Consider the following 21,081-nt stretch of genomic DNA (forward strand, 5'->3'; position numbering starts at 1 on the left):
TATTTAGGCTTAAAAATTAATACCTTTTAGTGCCAAATTCAGTCCAAGGCACGTGACTCCTACTGAAATCAACTGATGCTAAATGATGCTGTTTTTTCAGCGTCTAACTATAGGATCAATAAGGTCTTCATCCTTCTCAGTAGTCTGTCAGCTAGTAGGAAGACAGGCAGCCTTGTAGACAAGACACAGACAACGAGGTCAAAAGAAGTGGATTCTTTTCTCAGTTTGCCTTAGGGGTTTTGCAAAGCCTTGGACAAACCACACAACCTCTGTGTTAAACCTCCTGACTTCCAAAATGGAAGTGATCATAACTGTCTGCTTCCCCAGGATGTTATGGAGTAAATCAATTCTCTGTATGCAGGGCTGGGGCTTTCATTTTTGTAAACAGCCTTAGAGTACACCTAAGCTTTAACGTATTAAAAAATTAAGCAACATCTAGAAGAAGATAAGGTTATATAGGCAGGGTATAGTAAGTATAATATATTAACATTGCTAGTCTCATTCTCCTATGGACATCATTTATTTTGGATAAGGCCAGAGTAACTGTGAAAGACTGAAAGGTCAAACGTTCCCAATCAAATGAGAGCGCTTTGCAATTGTTTTACTTTAAATGGTAGTCAGGAAAATATTTCCACATTTCATTTGTTAAAAAAGATATCCAGAGCTGGCATTAGTGGTGGCTTTGATGTATTCTCTGGTACATTAGTCCAGAGCATGCTGATGTAAACAGAAGTGTCTCTTCACCTTTCGTCTTTGTTCTTCAACTTTGATACTGGCCCCCTGCAGCGGCTTCTTTCTCCTCCTGGGGAGGCTTAACAAAGTCAATTGATAGAGAAAAAAAGAGCTTCATTTTTCTTCTCTACTTATGACTCTAAAGAAATAGACACATCTATTGTACAATCGCTGAAGCTCTTGAAATAGTGTGGGGTTTTCTCTCGAATCCTGAGGGGAAATGAGCCAAGGAGAGGGGAAAAAAAAAAAAAGAAAAAAAAAAAGCATGCATTTTTGTCCACAACTTAAAATATTGTAAGTACATCATACTTTTGCTTCTGATGTTTCTTTGGAGAGAAAAACTGAGAAACTCTAAATTACAGGCAGTGCAAGCAGCAATGCCTATGGGTAAGTTGGTCCATCATTACCCATTGTAAGACCCTGGCTTTTGATGCCTGTAACTGTCAAATATTAACTAATCTGTAATGATTTTTTCTGCGATTGGTGTGTCAGCCTGAAGCTGATTTTTAAAATAGTTCAGTCAGTTTGCAAAATGAGGTTGGCAAAAAATACATTTTGCTTGTGTTAAAAAATAGTTGGACTGCATGACTGGGAAACTCTCGTATCTCCATGCTCTAAAACTGAAATTTGGCAAAGGATTTGCCAAGGATTTCATGGGTGGGGAGTGTCTCAGACCGTTTCCATTAAAAAATGTAAATACAGACCTCTGGTCAGAATGGTCTTTCCACGTTCCACCGTCTCAAAAGTCCAACAGTAATGGACATCTGCTGTAGGTTTACTGGGAATGGGCAAGACTTTCCAGCCATGGCTTTTCCCAGCAACAGAGGCCTTTGTGGAGTTGAGTACAAGAACTGCGAGAGGGTTCTGCTGTTGCTCCCCACAGTCCCACCCATAAACGTGTACGAAAAGAAGAGCCCATGATTAGGATGCAGGCTGTGCAGACAAGAGGATGATTGGAACTTAATGAGAAAAAGATGAGGAGGCTGTGACAAGAATGAAAGAACAGTAGCCGGTAGGGATGGCGTGCGGGACTGAGGCGAAGAAGTGAGGAGGTTCTGAGAAAGAAACCATGAACTTGGACCAGGAGTCGAAAATGGACTACTGAAGTAAGACTGTTGTTACACTGTTAAGAGAAGGGAAAGGGATGAAGGCATTGGGCTGGGAGTGAGAGACAGAGGGTCCTTGGGTATTACAGTATAATCTTTTCAAAGAGTCTCCGTGTTCAAAAAAATAGCTGTGAAACTCACGGACAAAATGTATGCTTTATTTCTCCAGCGATTGCTGCATTTAAAGAACATCAACCTACTGCTGGTGAATCCTGAGGAAACTCTAGTGGCAGTGTGGGGCGTTGTGGATATCAAGGGTCTTGCCCTAGTTCTAAACCATTTGGACTTAGGAGAATTCTATGTAAAGGGGGCAGAGGTGTTCAGTTTCTTAGACTGTAACATAAAGAACAGTGATTTTGAAAAGCTAAAGTCTCACATGTTAGGAGATGGTAGGTTTACCATAGAACCCTAATTCTCCTCAGTTTATATGTATTATTTTAAGCAGACTTTAATTGCATAATCATGTTAGTTTTTTCGCAGAACACTTATCACATTAAGTGCAAGAATGGATATGGCTCAGGAAATGAATCAAGGAACTTGTCACCATTAAAGGATGAGGTGCCTTGGTAGCTCCTCTTAAGTGCATCCCTCCGGCAATTTTCATTAACTTAGTCTTTCTGCACAGAAACATGCCATTGCATGCTGTCATTTTTAGACTGTGTTTATGAGATGAAACTCCCTATTTAGCAACAGTTTGTTCTGTGACACTAGCTAACTAAACTGACTCAATGGCAGCTCCTTCAAAGCAAAGCTTTATTCTCTCGGAGACAGGCTGCACAGAAAGCAAAGATTTGACACCAGAACCTTAACTCTCCTGTCATCTTTCCAGTTTTTGCAGGTTCTCTCCATTCTAGTTTTTCCCCTCTGCAGTTTGGGAGAGGCCGCTTACGAGATGCCACAGGCATGTCCAGCCCTTATTGACTCCACAGCCAAACCCCCTTCCTTAGGACAGGAACTTTTACAGTTTTGGTGCCCATTTTGAGTAGTCTCAGGCGTAAGAACAATAGACACCTTGCCATTGTCACTGGAAACAGGTAAGGGTGTTCCTTTTCAGCAGCTTCCCCCTTGCCACTTCAAGAGTTCCTGGACTGCACTTCACCTTTCTTTGCAATGAAATTGTTTTCTATTTGCACCTTCTTTTACAGTATGCTTCAGTGTAACTCTTTTTAATCACGTGGAATAACGCAAACAAAATAAAGTGACCTGTATCTTGTATTTGTAAAGATAAGAAATGTAACACCCTCATTTTTCATGTCAATGTTGTCAATGGGACTCTTTTCTCATCAGAGCTCTGCCCTATTTGTTGCAACAAAGCCTGGAAGTTATAGGAGGAACGGATGTAAGCGATTGTAAAGACAGAGTAGACCATATTCTTGCTGATGCATTTGTGGAATTGAGGAAGTCACTTAAATCCAATTTCTGAAGATGGCCAGTGAATTTTCCTCCTCTGGGGTACAGAAAATCCATTCTCTGAATTCACAAAAGCTTTGGGTGCAGGTAGCTGCGAAGAGGCACCAGCAACGGCTATGCTCAGAGTAAGTGAAAGACTACATGACATACAGTAGACCACACTCTAGAATTGCAGGACCCAGAAGTCTTCAGCTGGGCACTCAAAATTAGTTGTCACTTTTGACATCGTTTGGTTGAAAGTACCTCGCCAGCTCACAAGGAGGCTGTTTGTAAACCCCTCAGCTGCATCACAGCCGAGCACCGTACGACAAACCTACAAGGAAAGGCAGAGCATGCAGTAAATACGGCCTGCTGCTGCCACATCCCAAACAACTACGGGAAAAGACAAAAAAGAATGCCCATACACTGCAATTACGAAAACGGAAAACATGACTGTGTAGCTAAAGGCTATACGTTGAACACTTTTATGTGGGAACTTGAACTCTCTTCCCCGTTGGTCTCCGTATGCAGCACCGGGAGAAGGCAGGGCACATCCCCTTCTGTGGGGCCTCCCCAGCCAGCCAAGAGCCTCTGCCCTGGCCGGGCTGGCAAGGCCGGCCCGCACACGCCGCTCTGGCAGCCGACAAGCACAGCGTGAGGAAGAGAGGCGGCAGCCCTTTACCCAGTGCAAGGGCTAAGGGTGAAGAAAAAGGGGAGAGAGACCCTGTAGGCACCGGAGCCCCTTCCCCAGGAGCCGACCTCCCTCACCCGGGACCCCGCAACCGCGACGCTGCTCCCGCCCAACGGCCACAGCCGTCAGGCGCGGAAGCCGGGTGGGAGGGGGAAGGGAGAGCTCTGCCGCCCTCGCTTTACGGCCCGGCGTGTTTTGCGACGCCTAAGATGGCTGCCCCCAGGGCACAATGAGCCCGCTCCGGCCGCCGCCGCGCCGCCGGGGGGGACGCGGGCAGGCAGCGCGGCCGCCGCGGCGTCCCGCCGCCCGGGGCTGAGCCGCCCGCGGCTGAGCCGCCCGCTGGCGGCGGGGAGTGGAGAGGTCTTCCGGCCGCAGCGAGCGAGAAGGGGGACTCGTCCACGGCCGCTTGATCTGTGGGGCCCCGCCGGGGAGAGTACCGGGAGAGAGGAGCCGGCGGCGGGGGCCTCCCCGGGGCGGCGGGGAGAGGGATGTGGGGCGCCTTGCTGCGGCGCGGGGGCCGCGGCGCCGGCGGCCTCCGGGCTCTGGCGTCCGTCGGCCCCCCCTGGAGCCAGGTGGTGTCGGAGGCCGAGAAGATCGTGGGGTACCCGACGTCCTTCATGAGCCTGCGGTGCCTGCTGAGCGACGAGCTCAGCAACATCGCCATGCAGGTCCGCAAGCTGGTGGGCACCAAGCACCCGCTGCTCGACACCGCCCGGTAAGCACCCGGCCCGCCGGGGAGACGCGGCCCGCCGGCCCGCCCGCCGCCTGGGGGGGGCCGGGGGTGCTGGGGCCTCGGCCCCGGCCTCCGCCGTGGAAAGCGCCGGCAGCCCTCGGGAGGCTTGGCAAAACTCGTGGGAAGTTTTGGGCTTCGTTAGTTGTCAGGAGTTGGGGCGTGGGTCGGTGGCGGTGGTCGGTATCGGCGGTCGGTGGCGTGTTGGCTGTGGCCGGTGCGGTGACGGAGAGCCACCGTGGAGGTGACATAACTGGCGTGTCCCTCGGGAAACCTTGGCTCCAGCCCCGAGGTTTGGTGTGGGCGGTTAGCTCTCCACCCCGGGATCTTCATTTCCTGGCCGCAACAGGTTTTTCCCTTCGGTTATCCTCCGTCATTTGGAAGTTGCTTCATTGTAACGCCACGTGCGATGAATGAGTTTCCCCATGCGATGTGCAAAAAAAAAAAAAAATCCGTTGATAACAGAAGAACTATGACTGTCTCACTAACTGTTACGTATTTTTTAATATTAAGGGCTATATTGTGAGGAAACCAGTGGGAAAAAAGGAGGAACTAATCAACTTAAAAGCTCAAAATGACACTGCTCTGAATTGTGTGTTTTGTTACTAAGAGCTTTCGAAAACATTGTCTGTTTTGGAATATCCAGCTGGGAGCTGTGAGGTTTTGTATACTGTTGAGATTTTAAGGGTTGCTAAGCTGATTATCTACTCTTTCATTTTTAAGGCAAACTGATGGAAGATTCGCATTCCTGCCAATAAGCAGAAGCTAGGATTGTTGGGCAGTGTTTTCTTTGACTGTAAAACAAGAAGGCAGGGTTTTTTTTAAACAATAAAATGCCAGAGGCTTAACAAAATTTAAAAAAAAAAAAAAAAAAAAGTGCAATTTTCCAAGGGCATTGGGTTGTGGGTTTGGGTCTTTTTGGAGGGGTTTTTTTTGGGTGGTTTTTGTTTGATGGAACTGTGTTTGCTATAACTGCAAATATAGCAATGTTAGTAGAACCCAAGTTTAATACGCACAGTATTTTTGAACAGGTGTAAAACAAAAATTAGCATTTGTTCAAAACAAATGTTCTGCTTTTCTTTTAAAGAATAAAAATTGTAGCTGTATAGTGGTCCTTGGCAATGCCACAATTATGGTATAATGATATAAAAACAAGATTTGTTTTTCAAGCTCTCTGTCTCTAAATCTGGTTGTCTTGAGTGAACAAAATGAGTACAGGGACAAACATATCTTTTAAAGAAACATTATTTTGGGGGAGAGGGATTTAGATATTGGCTTTAAGTAGACTTTTCTGGAAGAAACAAATCAACTTGCTAATAAAAATGGAAAATACCTGACTTCAGAAAACACTGGTGGAGGGGATTTTGTTGAATTGTTTATAAATGTAGGTTGTGATATTATGATAAGCTTAGTAAAGATTTTTGTTTTTCTTTTTTAAGAGGAGGGACAAGCAGAACATGTTTTTCTGCCTTTGGATCCAACTTTAAGGTCAGTTGATGGAATGCAGGGAATAGGAGGACCAAAGCGCAATGTATTTGGGCTCTTAAGCTTCCAATGCAGTCGTAGAAGTATCATAGAGACGTGCAGTGCTAAAGTGGGACTTCAGTGTTAGCTTTAGAGAGTCTGTTCAATGTGTAGTAGTTGCTGTTTTATTTGTGAACTAAGTTCAAATACAGTATTTCGAGGCGTGGTTGGAGGTTTTGTGGTGGAGCTGTGATGTGTGGGTTTTTTTGCTGTTGTTTTAAGCGGGCTGCTTAGGGCTTAATTCTGTAAGCCTGTGGCTTGTGGAACACCAGTAGCAATATAATCATGCACAGAGTCAGCAGGATTGAATTTTTTAAATTCATATATGTTTCAGAGTACACTACGAACCTGATGTGTTGTGGTGGAAACAAAAGTCTGTATTTACTGACATAAAACTGAAACCGTGTGCCCTTATTTTGGTTATTCTTATTTGGCTTCACTGGTATTTCCAAAGGCTTTGTTGCAGATGCATTTCCAATGGCCTTGATCTTTGTATTATAAGAAGAGTTAACTTCCTGCTGACAAGTTTTAGTACACCTGGAGCAATGCACAAATTGTACCTCACCTTGTTTTACGGTATGATTTTGCAATAAGGTGAATTTTGACCTTGTTCTTTCTTGGTAATCTTAATAATCTCTTTATGAAATTTGACTGTTCTATGTTTGACTGTAAATGTGATTGATTTTAGTTATGGGTCTGAAATCTATGCTCTGACTTACCATAGCTGTTTAGGAAACAGGTCTTGATTTTTCAATACTAGGTACATGTTTTAAATCTCTGGCTCGTTACCCATTCTTATAAAGTAACATAGGTTTCCTGTTGTGTGTTCAGGCAAATGTTTTAAAGCATGGGTATCTAGAATATGTTCTTTGGTGATTTCTTGAAAAACTTATATGATTGATATGATCTGCAACTCTAATCTTTCAGACTGTGAGTGCATAAATACTGTGTATGTCTGTTAAGTACTTCTACGCTCAAAGAGATTTTTCTGTTTGTGGGAACATCTGAAAAATCTGTGCAGTAAATTTATTAATTGCATGTGCTGTTTCTCAAGTCTCTACTAATTTATTTTTGAGATTGTAAGTGGTGACAATCAAATTATGATTGCTTGCTGTCATCTCTAAGCAATATTGTCTTTAACCGTCTTTGGTGGCATTTTGTCATCGGTGTTTTTGCATCTATGCTCCGTTCCTGTCTAAATGCTTTGCTAGCCTTTGAAGTCTTCCTTTGACCGTTAGGGGTTTCTTAATCATTGGTAGAAACCCCTCTGCCTTACCTGCACAGAGTAGGTTCTGAGCTGAGACAGCGTAAGACATAACTGCCGCCACACTGAAAGCCTTTAGTGTAACAAGAGTACTGATGAGCATTTTTAACCTTTTGCTGAGCTTTGGGTCACTAGGCCGTTGCAACGCATAGCCTGTGCTGAGAGCCTTAAAGAAGGCAGCTTAAAGATAACTGTCCATGAGAGACAGGACATGTGGAGGAACAGCTGTTGGGGCAGTATACATTGCTCTGATGATCCCATTTGTTTCTTCCTCTCGTTTGGATGCGTCGGCAGCAGCTCCTGGGTGTAAGTGCCTGCCATGAATCAGGACTGCAGCAGGTGTTCTTCGGGGATGATGTGCGACCCTGATACCTCCTACCAAGCCTGTGCCTGGCCAGCAGCTTTAAATCTGTGAGCTATTGCTGACCCTGCTCTTGGGAGGGCAGAGACGGGTAACTGAGTCCTACAGTGAGGGATTTAGGAGTTGTGTAATCCATGTGGTAAAGTCGAGTTTATCTTTTTTCCTTTTTTTTTTAAGTTTTTGGGTTCTTAAAAGTCGGCCACATCAAGGGAACATCCTCAGTACTAGCTTTGCCAGACTTGTTAGAAAGAGGGTGAGATGTGAGGGAAAGGTTACGTTTCATTTTAGAAGGGCTAATGTTTAGCGGTTAACAGATCATTGGAAGTTGGGGTATCTGGATTATATTCACAGCTGTGCTTTTGGCTCTCTGACTAGGACAAGTCACTTAATTTTTCATACTTGCATTTACTTATCTGTAAAATGAATAACATAGCATCTGTTTTCTGCAGGTGTAACACTTCATTTGTTACAGCCTGTATCAGTCACTGTGATCTTTGAGTGGAAAATGGTGTATAAGCAATATTAATAAAGAATACTTTAAACAAATGCTATCATTAAAATATTCACCTCTAATGGATACTCTGGAAACAAAATTGCAATCTGACTACTGCTGGATCTTTCTGTTTGTAGTCCTGTGAGTCACTGTGTGGTTCTTCAGAGCTTTCAATCTTTTTTTCCCTGTAATGAAGTGTTTTCAGCAGCTACTCAAAACTAACATTTAAATTTTTTTGCTCTTCAGGCTTTGTTAGACTAAGTGAAATTTTTTTTCAGTGCATGAATGTATAACCTCCGTTTTGGTTGGGAAGCAAACACATCTCCAGTCTTCTCTGTTCTCTTTCCCCATCCTTTCTAGGCTAGCATACATCCTTCTTAACATAGGAAAGAATCTGTAATTGGCACAGCAATCTACTTTTCTCAAATACATAGTGTGAATAACGTTTGCTTGATTATTTAATCTCCCTTGAGAAGGGTCTAGCTTGCTGCAGATTGTAAACAGTAAACGTTATGGCCAATGCATCACTTTTATAATATCACTAAATGAAATGGAACACTTCATACACGTAAAATTATTATGGGATACCATTTAGCTCTAGCCATTCTGTCATTAGCATGTAGGAGGAATGATTATATTTTAGTTCTGTCAGAATTGTTTGTTGGTGATAAATGCTTAAGTAGACTTAGTTACAGTTTTCCTGGATTATTACAGAAATAAAAAGCCTTGATAGCCCAGGTTTTGTTCTGTTGCAGCCCATTCCGTGTAGATTTCTAGCCATTTTAAGTACTGAACATAAAATCAATCCAGAGTAGCTTCAAGATTACATGCTTTTTGGTTAACATGTCCAATAACATTTGTTTCCTGCTAGTTCTGTTTCTCTGTCAGCTTGAAATGACTTAGTTCAGTAACACTTACCTTGTAACTTCAGATGCATTTGCCCTCCTATGTAGGTGACTGATTTCAGCGTATACCTAGGGATTTGTTCCAACCTGGTGTTGATGGAATTGTTACGGCCAATTTATATTTTGTTTTAACAGAATGCTGACTTTAAAACTATCATTTTTTATAATTGTAGGTACTGTGATTGCCTAAGAGTAGCTTTTTAGCAACTTGTTTCAAATGTTTTGGGTTTTTTTAGGTTTTTTTTTTTTGGGGGGGGGGGGATAGAAAAATGAAAGTGTCTACTTAATTGGCAGTGGGTAATGAAGTAACTTTCTCTGAAAATAGCCAGCAGCTGGATACTCAGTGACAAGCAGAGGGTCTGGTCAGCTTACAGCTTCTAAAACTAAAAATTACTGCAGTCTTTTAAGTTTTACCAAATTGCTTATTCTCTAATGGACCTTGGGGGCATAAAGTCCCTCTCTTGCTGTTGCTGGATCAGAAGTTAAAGCATGTTTGCATTCACTAAATTTTATTATTTTTTCAGCCTGCTGTAACACTTCACAAAAAAATATTTTTGTGGTAGAGAGATGTAACTTTTTTTTTTTTTATAATCGTGGTCAGAATGCCTGTGAAGTTAGCTATGAGGTAGCAGTTGTGTCATTTCCTATGTTTACCGCAAAGATCTCTTGGACTTTGTGGAAGCACGGGCCATCAAAGCTAGCATAGAGGGCACCTCTGCAGAAAGTCTCAGTAGCGATGTCAGAAATGTAGAAATATTTTTCCTGCTTTATATGTTTGATACTATTTGCAAAATTACTGAAATACTGGTGGTTATAGGTAGTTTGCCTTTGTCTGGGAAGACTATTTCCCAAAGAATTCTGTATAGCTGATGGAAACAAGTGTGCTCTTGGGAGAGCTCCAGTTGAAGCACTGGAGTTAAATTCTTGCTTTGACTCACCCCATCAAGAAACTTCGCTCTTTCAAGAAAGGCTGGTCTCTCTTAGCTAAGTTAGGTTTTGTGAATATCTTTCAGTCTGTTTTGATAGACTTGAGTAGTAACTTCAAAAACCTTGTCATATTACGTGTCTTACAAATGTTGCTACTCCCTAGGGCTTTCTGTTACCATGCTCACCATCAAGTAAACCATTCTTAAAACTAAAAAATTGAAACCAAAACAAACCCAACCATTAAAACCAAAAATCAGTTTCTTGTGTATTTTGGCTGAATCAACTCGGAAAGAGTGGAAAAGTTAACTTTGGCAGGTAAAAAGCTATGGAGGAAATTAAACCGTTGTAGGTTGATATATGGACTGAAACTTCCTTCTATATCTGATTCCTTCCGTGTTCTTCCTTGTACATGTGGCCTTCACTATGGTTTTCAGTTAGCCACCACTTAATATTGTCTTCTAGAGTCAAGGGGAAGAGAGAATCCATTTTTGTAGGTTACGCTCATCCTTTATGCTGTGGTAAGGTGGAATGGGAAGAATAGATGGGTGTTGTTTGTACTTTCTCTCAAATTTTGGTTTTTTGTTTCTCACCCTGTGTAAGTTTCACCAGTGTATGGTTTTTATTAGTTTTCTCCACCAGCAATATTACATTCGTATATATAACTGCTCATATCTGTCAGTTATTACTGCTCTTTTGAAGAGCTGTCAGCAGGCTCCAGAAGATGAGAGTTGCATCAGAATTTGTACACTTGGGCTTGAGGTTGACAGTTCACATTTAGGGGGCCTTAACTTTCTTTTTTTCTTTTTTTGGTAAAACATTACATTTTTGTTGGGTTTGGCAGTGAGAATCTCATTCTTGAAGGTAAAGCTTATTAGCCAGTTGTGTGTGTGTGGAGAGAGATTAAAAAAAACAATTGGGAACCTAAGCTAAAAAAAATCCGACGTATCTACAATAGTATTCTGATGGAGATAAGTTGACAGTCTTAAGTTGTAGTGGCCTTCCTGTTTGGCACCTCTGTAGTGGGCAAACTATAGTATAGTGAGCAAGATGTCCTGAAGGAGTAAAAATGTGTTTACTCATCTTTGGTGCTTTTATTCTCAAAGATTCTTTTTTTTTTTTTTCTTTTTTTTTTTTTTTCCTCTCTGTATTAATAAACCCTAGCTCAGGAAGTAAAAGCAGTCATCATGATGATCATGGGTTTACTACAAATGTTGGTAGAGGCTGAACTAATGAATAAGCAGCTAGTTTTCAGCTGTAGTGGTGCTGAGTTCTTGTCTTGTCATTCACTGATAGTATTTGTGTGGAAGAATTTATGCAAAGGATGTTTAATTGTATGGTACAATACCCAGTTTTGCTGAATATTTTGCCACCGTAAGCAAAGTAGGATTGAGTAGCAAATTTGCAGTATGGATATGCAAAAGCTAGGCTGCAAATTAAATTCTCTTACATTTGAATAATTGTTTTTTGCAGTGATTCTCATTTAAATATCTATGTTGAATCCAGGTTTCTGTGCTTATGAGGAATGTATTATTTCAGCATGTAGGGTGGTCTTAGTAAATGAAGTGTGTTCAGCAGGTGATGATGCTGTTTGGGATTTTCTGAGAGAATTATTTACAGTGAAAACTAATGTGCTGTCCTGATATTGATAATTTTTAGTATGTTTTCTAGGGAATATGAGTCTTAAGATTTCAGCAGAATTTCATGTACAACTCTTTCTGATTGAATGGAAGACCTTGGGATTTCTTAAGCTTGGGTTTCAAGTGTTTGAAAAAGAAACTAAATGTATAATGAACAGATCCAAGTGCCAGTCAGTCTTGAAAGGACGTATATCACACCTAGAGCAAACTTGGCTCTACTTTAGGCACACAGCAGCCTAAGCATCTTTTTAAAATAAAGGTAATTTTTAAAGTTCACATCTGTTCTTTTCTGCTTTCAAGTACAATTGATTCATAACTCATGTGAATATTGAATACCAAGTTTAATGTACCAGCGAATGACTGTTATGTCAATGTTTGCTTTACACAGAAAAAGAGTACTGAGTAAGTGGAAATAGTTTCAAAGTAATTCTTTCTGTAACCCAAAAGAGGGTTACTAAATATGCCTTTATATAAAGTGCAAGTGAGAACCGATGTCATAGAGTAATCAAAATTCATATTTGGGTCACTGGGAACGGTTTTCACTCAGCGGATCTGCTATTTGGCTATGATAAGTTAACTTCCTTGCCTTACAAGAATAAGGGAAAAGTACTGTTCCTTGGGCCTTTACTCTTTCTAAGGTCTATATTTTGTAGCTTGCAAAAAGTGTTCTCTCCTATTCGAGATATTTCCCCCCTCCGCTGCCTTTTTTGTTGATGCTGCTTCCCAGCTGGCTTCTCTTCTTGTTTTGGAGGCCCTGGCAGCGGCAGGAGACCCCGTTAACAAGTCACCATGAGCATTTTCAGAACTCCTCCAAAAACCATGGGTAACACTGTATCCTCTACAGCACTTTGTAAATCTATTCAGGAAAATACAAAGTTCACAAAGGACAAAAGTAAGCTGGGGAGTTCGATGTTTCCATACTTACACTATTGCTTTCTCCTAGGGGTGGCAGACCATTGTCTTAAATTATTAATATCTTTCCTTTACCCCACATCTGAGTGTCTTAGTTTCCCTCCGGGTAGGCAGACTGTCTGCAGTGCTTGCCCTAAAGGAACTACTGCTAGCGACAAACCTGACAGACTATAAAGGACCACCATGAATTTAAAAATCGGATCTATTACAAAAATTAAGTTTAAAATCTGTAGCAGCTGCTTTGCTGTCCTTGAATTGTCCCTGCCAATTCTCTGGCATTGACAATCACTTTAGCTTAATTTTTTTTTTCTTCTCTCTTGCTGTGTGAAAGATTCATTGAAGGAAAGAAAAAGTGATCATATAGGAAAAACTGGTGAGACTCATTATACATGAGCTTTTATCAAACACATGCTGTGAACTAGCTATATTTTACTTATAATGATAGGTAGGGCTTAGAAATTTGCCTCAATACCTGACTTAACTGAGAAACTCTAGGACCTGTTCAGCCTGCTGGAGGTTCTTCAGGTGAGCCACGGTCATCTTTTCTTCAGTTCTCAGCTATTCCTAAAGAAGCATCAGGGGCTCCAGCTTTTGCATTCATCTTTCTCATTTCTCTTCCACTTAAATTACAAGTGATGGTTGTTCCCATTTTGCTTTCTGGTTCTTCCAGTTCCTTTCTTCGAAATAGCACTAGCTGGTTCTTCTCTGTGGTTGCTCTTCCATCTTGGGGGAAAAAACAAAGAAAAGACTACAGGTAATCCTCTGTTTCTTAATAGAATGAAAGTGCATAGTAAGCATCTAGGTCTTTTTGTTCCCCTTTTCTCCTTCCCAGCCAGGGAAGTCAGTCAAAGCTAGGAACTACTGATTCAGATTTATTTTTCTAGTTAAAAAATATGAACAAGCAAACCCTATAGCCTTCACCTCCAATTTGTTTCAAAAAGTACTTCCTTTAGAAAGAACTTTCTTCAAGATGAAGTAGGAATTATTTTTGATTATTTGTTACTTAAACAGTCCTATAAACATGAACTGGTTGGCTTGATAGCTGCCACTAAGTATGCTCAAAACTAATTCATTTTATAGAATTTGAACTTTTTTAAAAAAAAAAAAAAAAAATCATTCCCCCTAACAACTTCCATTATTTTTTTCTAGATCTTCACCCTCATGGTGCAAACTTGCTGGGCTGACAACTATCTTTTTCATTAACTGCCTGTTAAGCACACCCCACGAAATAATCATAATCAAAGGGTTAATACATCTGTATGCTGTCATTGGTCCTTGAAATAGCTTACATATTGCACTTTTTTAAAAAAAAAAAAAAAAGAAGAAAAAGAAAAATTCTGTATTTCAGTCACAAAGTAGGTCTGGGTCTGTAACAGGATGTGCTGGTGTAGACCCATCCTGCAAATGCATAGTCCCGATGAAGGCAATTTGAGGGTAATGGTCCGTGCCAACACGCTTTGTGTCTGGTTGTCATTGGAATGATTAGCCAGTAGCAGAAGCACCGTAATTAGTTGATTTGGTAAGACTGCTTTTAATCAAACTTAACAGAAAGTTCAAGTTGTTAAGAGCTCAATGAAATACTTGTTAGGTCAAATACAGAAGGCGAAGCTTTGTGATCACAAGTGGAAAATCATCTCTCTTGCATGTTTGAAAAATGATTGTGCTAGCATATATGTTTGCTAGTGATTATTTTTTTTTTCCCAAAAGAGGCATTGTGTTCATGTTAAATTAGTGTTCAACTTTGAGACTGAATGTGACAGAGCCACTGCGTTTTCATAGTATGAAAATTCATATATTTTCATAGGCTAGAAAATGAAGGTTCCTATGATATATCAGTGCAGCCTGTGTGCGTGTTTGTTATACAGGGGAAAGTTTTTATCCCACTAACCTTCCTGTCTCTGATTTCCAACTGCTTTTCATTTAATGTGGTTTGTGAAGATGAAGGTATACTGTGTGCATGTTTTAAGAGGACTTCAGTGATGTTAATGCTACATTATGAAGTTAATATTTGGATCATTCTTTTAGAAGTTGACTTCTGAATGTGAATCTGTCTGGTATGACATATTTCAGTAATTAAAAATTAATCTACAGGAAAAACGTCTTTCCCAAACCTGTGTTGCCTTGTGGAGGTGAAGCTAAAGTGTGAAGGGCTGAGAGATCAATTCATCATCTGTTCTTGATCCCCAGTTGTTAAAGCCAGAAATACCAGGGAGGGTGTATACTTCGTGTTTTATTTTCCACAGGAAGAATTTGTCGCTTTCTGATTATTTGTAAGTTTAGATAGTATGGGAGTCATTGACATGCTCTGCAAGAAATCAGATGTCCTCTATCAGTAGGAGTAATAATGCAAAAAGACTGTTTTCAGAAATAAGGCTCAGAAGATTCAAGGAAGCTGGAAGTACGGAGACCTTTAGGGTAATTGTGGGGGAAGCCCTTCTTCCAGTACACGTTTATTCAAGGAATAGAAGGCATTAAAGGAGTTTCTACTATTAGAATTTACAGTATATTTTATGTGTCTTTTGACCATAATATAACTTCATAAAACTGAAACAAATAGTCTTGCCAGTTGGAAAGTAGGAAATGAATCCATGTAATGACTATAATGTGTCATAGCAACCGAGTTTTAAAATAGTCAAATTCCAAAATAATGGTATAAAAATGACATCAGAGGAAAAAAGAGTATTATGTTATAGCAACAGAAACATAGGCTTGTTTTTTTGTTTGTGAATCACTTGGGATCCTGTTGCTGCCTGTGGATTTTGGGGGAGCAGGAGGCGGAAGCTTATGTCCTAACACATAGTGCATGTTTGGGAGTGGGGGGGGAATATATTTTTTGGCCATCCTTGTTCCTATGACACTTGGAAAGAGCTGAAGTTCTGTTAGGCTTTCCTGTTTTGATTTTTTTTTTTTTTTTTTTTTTTTAATAAAATGCCAACTGAATGTTCATCTTTTCATTTGCTTTTCTACTTTTAAGTCTTTAGGAGTTCCCTTGAATCTTTTGGGCCTTTTACCAGGGCTTGTCAGAGAACAATTAAGCTTTAGTAGCAGAACATTATGAATGAAACTTCAAGAGGTTGTTTTTTTTGTGTGTTTTTTTTTTTTTTTTTTTTTAATTAACACGAGCATAGCATTATTGGCAGATGCCAGCCTGCAGTGTGAAGTTTCAGCGCATCCTAGAGCAACGGTGAGAGTCGCAGGGGGTGTACGCGCATCCCTCTGCTGCCTCGTGTGTGCGCACCGGGCTCGGAGCCGGGAGGAGCTACCTGGGTGGTGAGGCAGGCTCGCTCTCGACATCTTCTTACTCAAGTGCCAGCCGAGTCTAGGGAGATCTATTGTAAGGAATCAGCTTGCGACCACAATGCGTGTCTAATAACTGTGAATACAAATGGCTCGCAGCATAGCTCTGTGTCGGATTCAAAGTGTGGACCCAGAAATGGGTTATATCTTGCTGTACTTGCACAGATGTTATGCTTTATAGGATTAGTGCATGCAGTTAGCTCCTCTGAATATGTTTTCATTTTAGGGCTTTGATTTCTAGTTTTGACAGGCCTCATCCTCAGTCCACAGCCATCTTCCTAATAGTTAATTTATCAAAATAAATCCTTTTTCAGATAACTGCTAAGATTTAAACATCCATTGCAACCAGAAGTTGAGGTATCTTCACAACTAGAATCATTCCTCTCTCCTTCCCTCTTCTGTTGTAATTGCCAGGTGACTGACTTGCTAGAAATATCAAGTCTGGATTAATATATTGTCCCTGGGTGGTACTACTGCTTAAGATTACCTTTGTGTGCGTGTAGGTATTAAATATTGAAAGCTGTTTTCATGTTCTCATGTGGTGAAACTCTGTGTAAACAAGTCTTATTTACTGAGGAGTTTGGGAAGCATGTACACACCAGTATGCCTTAGGAAATCTGCCGTTTAAGCCTTTGTCCTGATTTTCTCTGGCTATGATAAATGGAGTGGTAGACAAGGAACGATAATAGTGAGTGTTATTGAGAGGAAGAAGCATTGTCCTGAGAATGTGAAGAAAATCTGTTTAAGCTCATGAATAATTTAAATGCTTACCAACTACTGTCACTAGACCTCATGAAACATTTTTCAATCTGTTTTTCAAAGGAATTTGAAAGCGAAAGTCTCTGATGTTGTATGAAATAATATCTTTATGCTTAGAAGATTTGTACCCCATGTGTTAAATCTGGAGACAAACAAATATGAGCCCTTCTTATGAATATAATTATTAGGAAAGCAAGAAAATACATTGAAGAAGATGGAAGATGTATTAATACTTTAAATCTACATGGAATGACTGTTGCCATGTTATAGAATGTAATGCAAACATATGAAACCTGTGAATGGTGTTGCTAATTACTGAGAGAGTGTAGCTGTACATTTCACATTTAAAAAAACCAACCAACCAAAAAAAAAAACCACCCACTTTGGGAAGTGATGATGTGCAAGTTTTCTTTGTTTTACACCTCCAAATGTGTATTGTTAAAGGTAGCAGATGCTCAAACCTTATATATGTTTGACCCTTGCCTTATGAGTAACTTGGAGATGTTTTTGCACTTCTGTATCAGGAATGGGAAATCCTTTCCTTCTTTGCTGAGTGCTAAATAAACCTTTCAGAGCTGGTATAGCTCTAGAAAGAGAGTTAGAAGAAGAAAGAGAGCTAGCTCTCTTTTAGCTCTAAATCCCCTATTTATGATTTTTATGAATTCACAAACCATTGAATATTTATTTTTACTACGGAGACACAAAAGGAAGAAATGTGCAGGCTTGTTATGGTGAAAGGAAGTGTAACTGTGGGTAGCCTATTGTGTTCCCATACCTGATGTAATTTTATTTCAAAATGGAATTTTGCATTAGATTACCTCAAAAATGTCATCATTTGTTGATGCGAATAATTTTAAATTCTTCCCTCCCCTGTGAATGATTAATTATTCTTTCATGAGAGATCTAGATTATTTTAATTCATTACTTGGGGGTTTAAATCTTTAAATTTTAAATTAAGTTACAGGTGAGTTGAGCTCTTCCCTGAGGAGCTTTTACTATGTTAGCAGTGGAGAAGGATAATATTTGCTACATAATTCTCCAATAGGCTGTTGTATGCTGCTCTGTTGAACAAGGCTTCTGTTTTGCTTTTGATTTCTGGTTGGTGTCCAGCGTTTCAGGGAACAACTTGGACAATTAGAAGATATCACCAGAAACATATTTTCCTGTCAGCTGTGGAACAGAAAGATTAAGACCCATTGAAATATATTGCTTTGGGAAGTTGTTGAGGACTGCAGAAATTTAATGTAAAACTAAATGAGGCACTGATAACCGCATATATGAAATTTTTGTAGACAATGGGCCAAATACAGAGACAGGTTTATTGGTGTTAATTTCATATCCTGATTTCTGTAGGTATTCCCCTTGCTTAAACTATTTTTCGTGCATATATATAACTATATACAATTCTAAAAAGGTAACCTTATCAGTTGCTTATGGGCTATGGGGATTGAACCAATGCTTATTTTCCTGTTCTCAAGTATGATTACTTGTTGAAGGTGTGATAAATTTAGGTCATATTTGGCATGCGTTTAAACTGCGCCTGAGACTGATTTATGAAAAAGAGGGAATAGCAAACCTAAATTGTGTGTTTTCCCTTGTGTGGCTATTGCAGCCAAGCTGCAATTTATTTTGTAGTGTCTTAAGTTATGATAAAAGATAGATTCATAAAATAAAGTAGGGTAAAGAGTCCTTTAAACCTTTTTTTTTTTTAAGTTAGCTTTCATCATTGTGCCTTTAATTGTGTTAATTACTTCAAAGAATTTTCTTGGAGGCTAGTTGAAGAGCAGAATCAAAGGGGAGGGAAAATTGCCTTAAGCAAAGACTTTTTTGTGAGAACGTTCTTACAGTAACCTACGGGAGAGACATCACTAAAACAGTAACTTTTAAAATCCCCCCCTCCACATGCTTCTTTCAAATCTTAGTATTTTTTATTTCCTAATGATCTTCCAGAATACCGTATTTCAGTGCTTGCAGCCAATGGTAGAGAGCAAAGCGTTCGTCCTGTCATTAAAATTTTCTCATATATTTTAATTTTTGGTATCTGTTGAGGACAGGATATTAAGTTAAATTAATTTAGTTGTTGAATTTGGTGTGGTCTCTGGGCTACTTCCCCCTCTCCCTGCCCCCCCCAATATTCAATGGTTAGGGTGCTATCCTCTCATGTAAGAGGCCCAGATTGGGGTCTTAATTCTGCCTGTGTGACTGTCAGCAAGTCTTTTTTTCTGGGCAAGTATTGGCAACTTTATGTGCGCAGCACCATTTAGGGATGTGTACTCAGAACCCTGGCAGAAGCATATTGACATCACTGTCTCCCAGTGTACAAACTTTATGTTAGCTCCTTATTTTCCTGAGCTAAACTGGTTATCATAAATTCATAGAATCGTTAAGGTTGGAAAGGACCTCTGAGATCATAGAGTCCAACCTGTTAACCTAACTGCCAGGTCCACCTCTAAACCATGTCCTTAAGTACCACATCCACATGTTTTTTGAAATCTTCCAGGGACCGTGATTGCACCACTTCCCTGGGCAGTCTGTTCCAATGCCTAACCACTCTCTCCGTGAAGAAATTTTTCCTGATATCTAATCTAAATCTCCCCTGGCACAACTTGAGCCCATTTCCTCTCGTCCTATCACTTGTTACTTGGGAGAAGAGACTGTCCCCCACCTTGCTATAACCTCCTTTCAGGTAGTTGTAGAGAGCAATAAGGTCTCCCCTCAGCCTCCTCTTCTCCAGACTAAACCACCCCAGCTCCCTCAGCCGCTCCTCATAAGACTTGTGCTCCAGACCCTTCACCAACTTCGTTGCCCTCCTCTGGACACGCTCCAGCACCTCAATGTCCTTCTTGGAGTGAGGGGCCCAAAACTGAACCCAGTACTCGAGGTGCGGCCTCACCAGTGCCGAGTACAGGGGCACTATCACCTCCCTGTTCCTGCTGGCCACACTATTCCTGATACAAGCCAGGATGCCATTGGCCCTCTTGGCCACCTGAGCACACTGCTGGCTCATGTTCAGGCGGCTGTCAACCAACACCCCCAGGTCCTTTTCCGCCAGGCAGCTCTCCAGCCACTCCTCCCCCAGCCTGTGGCGTTGCATGGGGTTGTTGTGACCCAAGTGCAGGACCTGGCACTGAGCCTTGTTGAACCTCATGCAGTTGGCCTCAGCCCATCGATCCAGCCTGTCCAGGTCCCTCTGTAGAGCCTTCCTACCCTCCAGCAGATCAACACTCCCGCCCAACTTGGTGTCATCTGCAAACTTACTGAGGGTGCACTCCATCCCCTTATCCAGATCATTGATAAAGATATTAAACAGAACCTATGTGCAGGACTCCCGAAAATGCGGTATAGGCAGAGGCAGTGTGAAGAAGACACTCCTGGATACCTTGAGGTCAGAACACCTGTACGTTCTGCTTCTCGCTCCGTTGTGCTGTGGACATCCCCCCTAAGGAGGCAAAAAAAGGTGTCCTAGCCTGGGGCCACTGCTTGCTGGGGTGCAAGAACTAGAATATTAGCAGAAAAGTTTGTGAAAAATTTAAATTTTTGTAAAGTTGGATATCCTAGGAAACAAGTGGTTGGAATTCACCCATGAAGTTTGGCAATTGAATTACTTCAGTTTTGTTGTTGTTACTGGTTTGGGTTTTTTGTTTGGGTTTGTTTGGTTTTTTTTATTTTTGCCATCAGCTATTGTGAAGTCCTCCATTCAAACACCACTTGCAGTTAACTCGGAAAATGCTTAATTTTTGTTTTGCTACAAATGATGTACGATTGCTTTGGTTGTTACAAATTCAATACAACTGTAAATTATTAATATTGAAATACAGTAACAGTTTGTGATGTCAAATAGCGAAAATGTTATTTACAGAAAATGTTGAAATTCATGATGCCAAGTAAATGAGAACTTATTATTGACATCCTGTGATACTAAAAAAAAGTCTTATTTCATATGTAAAGAAAGTTACATGCACCTGATTTATTTATTTTTTGCTTCATGCACAAGTAGTCCTAACACATTTTTATATTGAGGCAGAAAGTAATCTCCAGGTAACAATATTGTGTGCTATTTTAAGGATGTATGCCCTACTGATGATTTTTTAAAGCACAAAATAATGATGACATACCATGCAGAGGTCTTGCTTGCCTGAGGCGAATGGTCTGAATGCACTAGATGCAGACTTCTGTTTGCTGATGAAAGTATTGAAAAGAAGCTGGGTTTTACTGTTTGTGGTTGTTTTTTGTGTTGTTTGTTTTTTTTTTTTTAAGTGACATTTATCTCTCTTAATTTGATATTAATTGTACTGCATTCAATTAGCACCTGAAATACTTTACACAGAATAAAAAAAGAAGCATAAGGGCTTCT

The 21,081-nt window shown here is 40.6% G+C and overlaps 1 protein-coding gene across 2 annotated transcripts in view; it reads left to right on the forward strand.

Annotated features, from left to right (window-relative positions):
* The first annotated feature begins 4,274 nt into the window (after nucleotides 1–4,274).
* PDSS2 (decaprenyl diphosphate synthase subunit 2) overlaps nucleotides 4,275–21,081 on the forward strand; it is a 124,063-nt gene continuing 107,256 nt past the window's right edge. For both annotated transcript variants that reach the window (XM_082306702.1, XM_082306703.1), the window contains exon 1: nucleotides 4,275–4,633. In XM_082306702.1, coding sequence (XP_082162828.1) covers nucleotides 4,407–4,633 — 227 coding nt within the window. In that variant the 5' untranslated portion in view covers nucleotides 4,275–4,406. The remainder of the gene's footprint in view (nucleotides 4,634–21,081) is intronic.

Source organism: Platalea leucorodia (genome assembly GCF_965183815.1).
Source record: "Platalea leucorodia genome assembly, chromosome: 3".
Lineage (NCBI taxonomy): Eukaryota > Metazoa > Chordata > Aves > Pelecaniformes > Threskiornithidae > Platalea > Platalea leucorodia.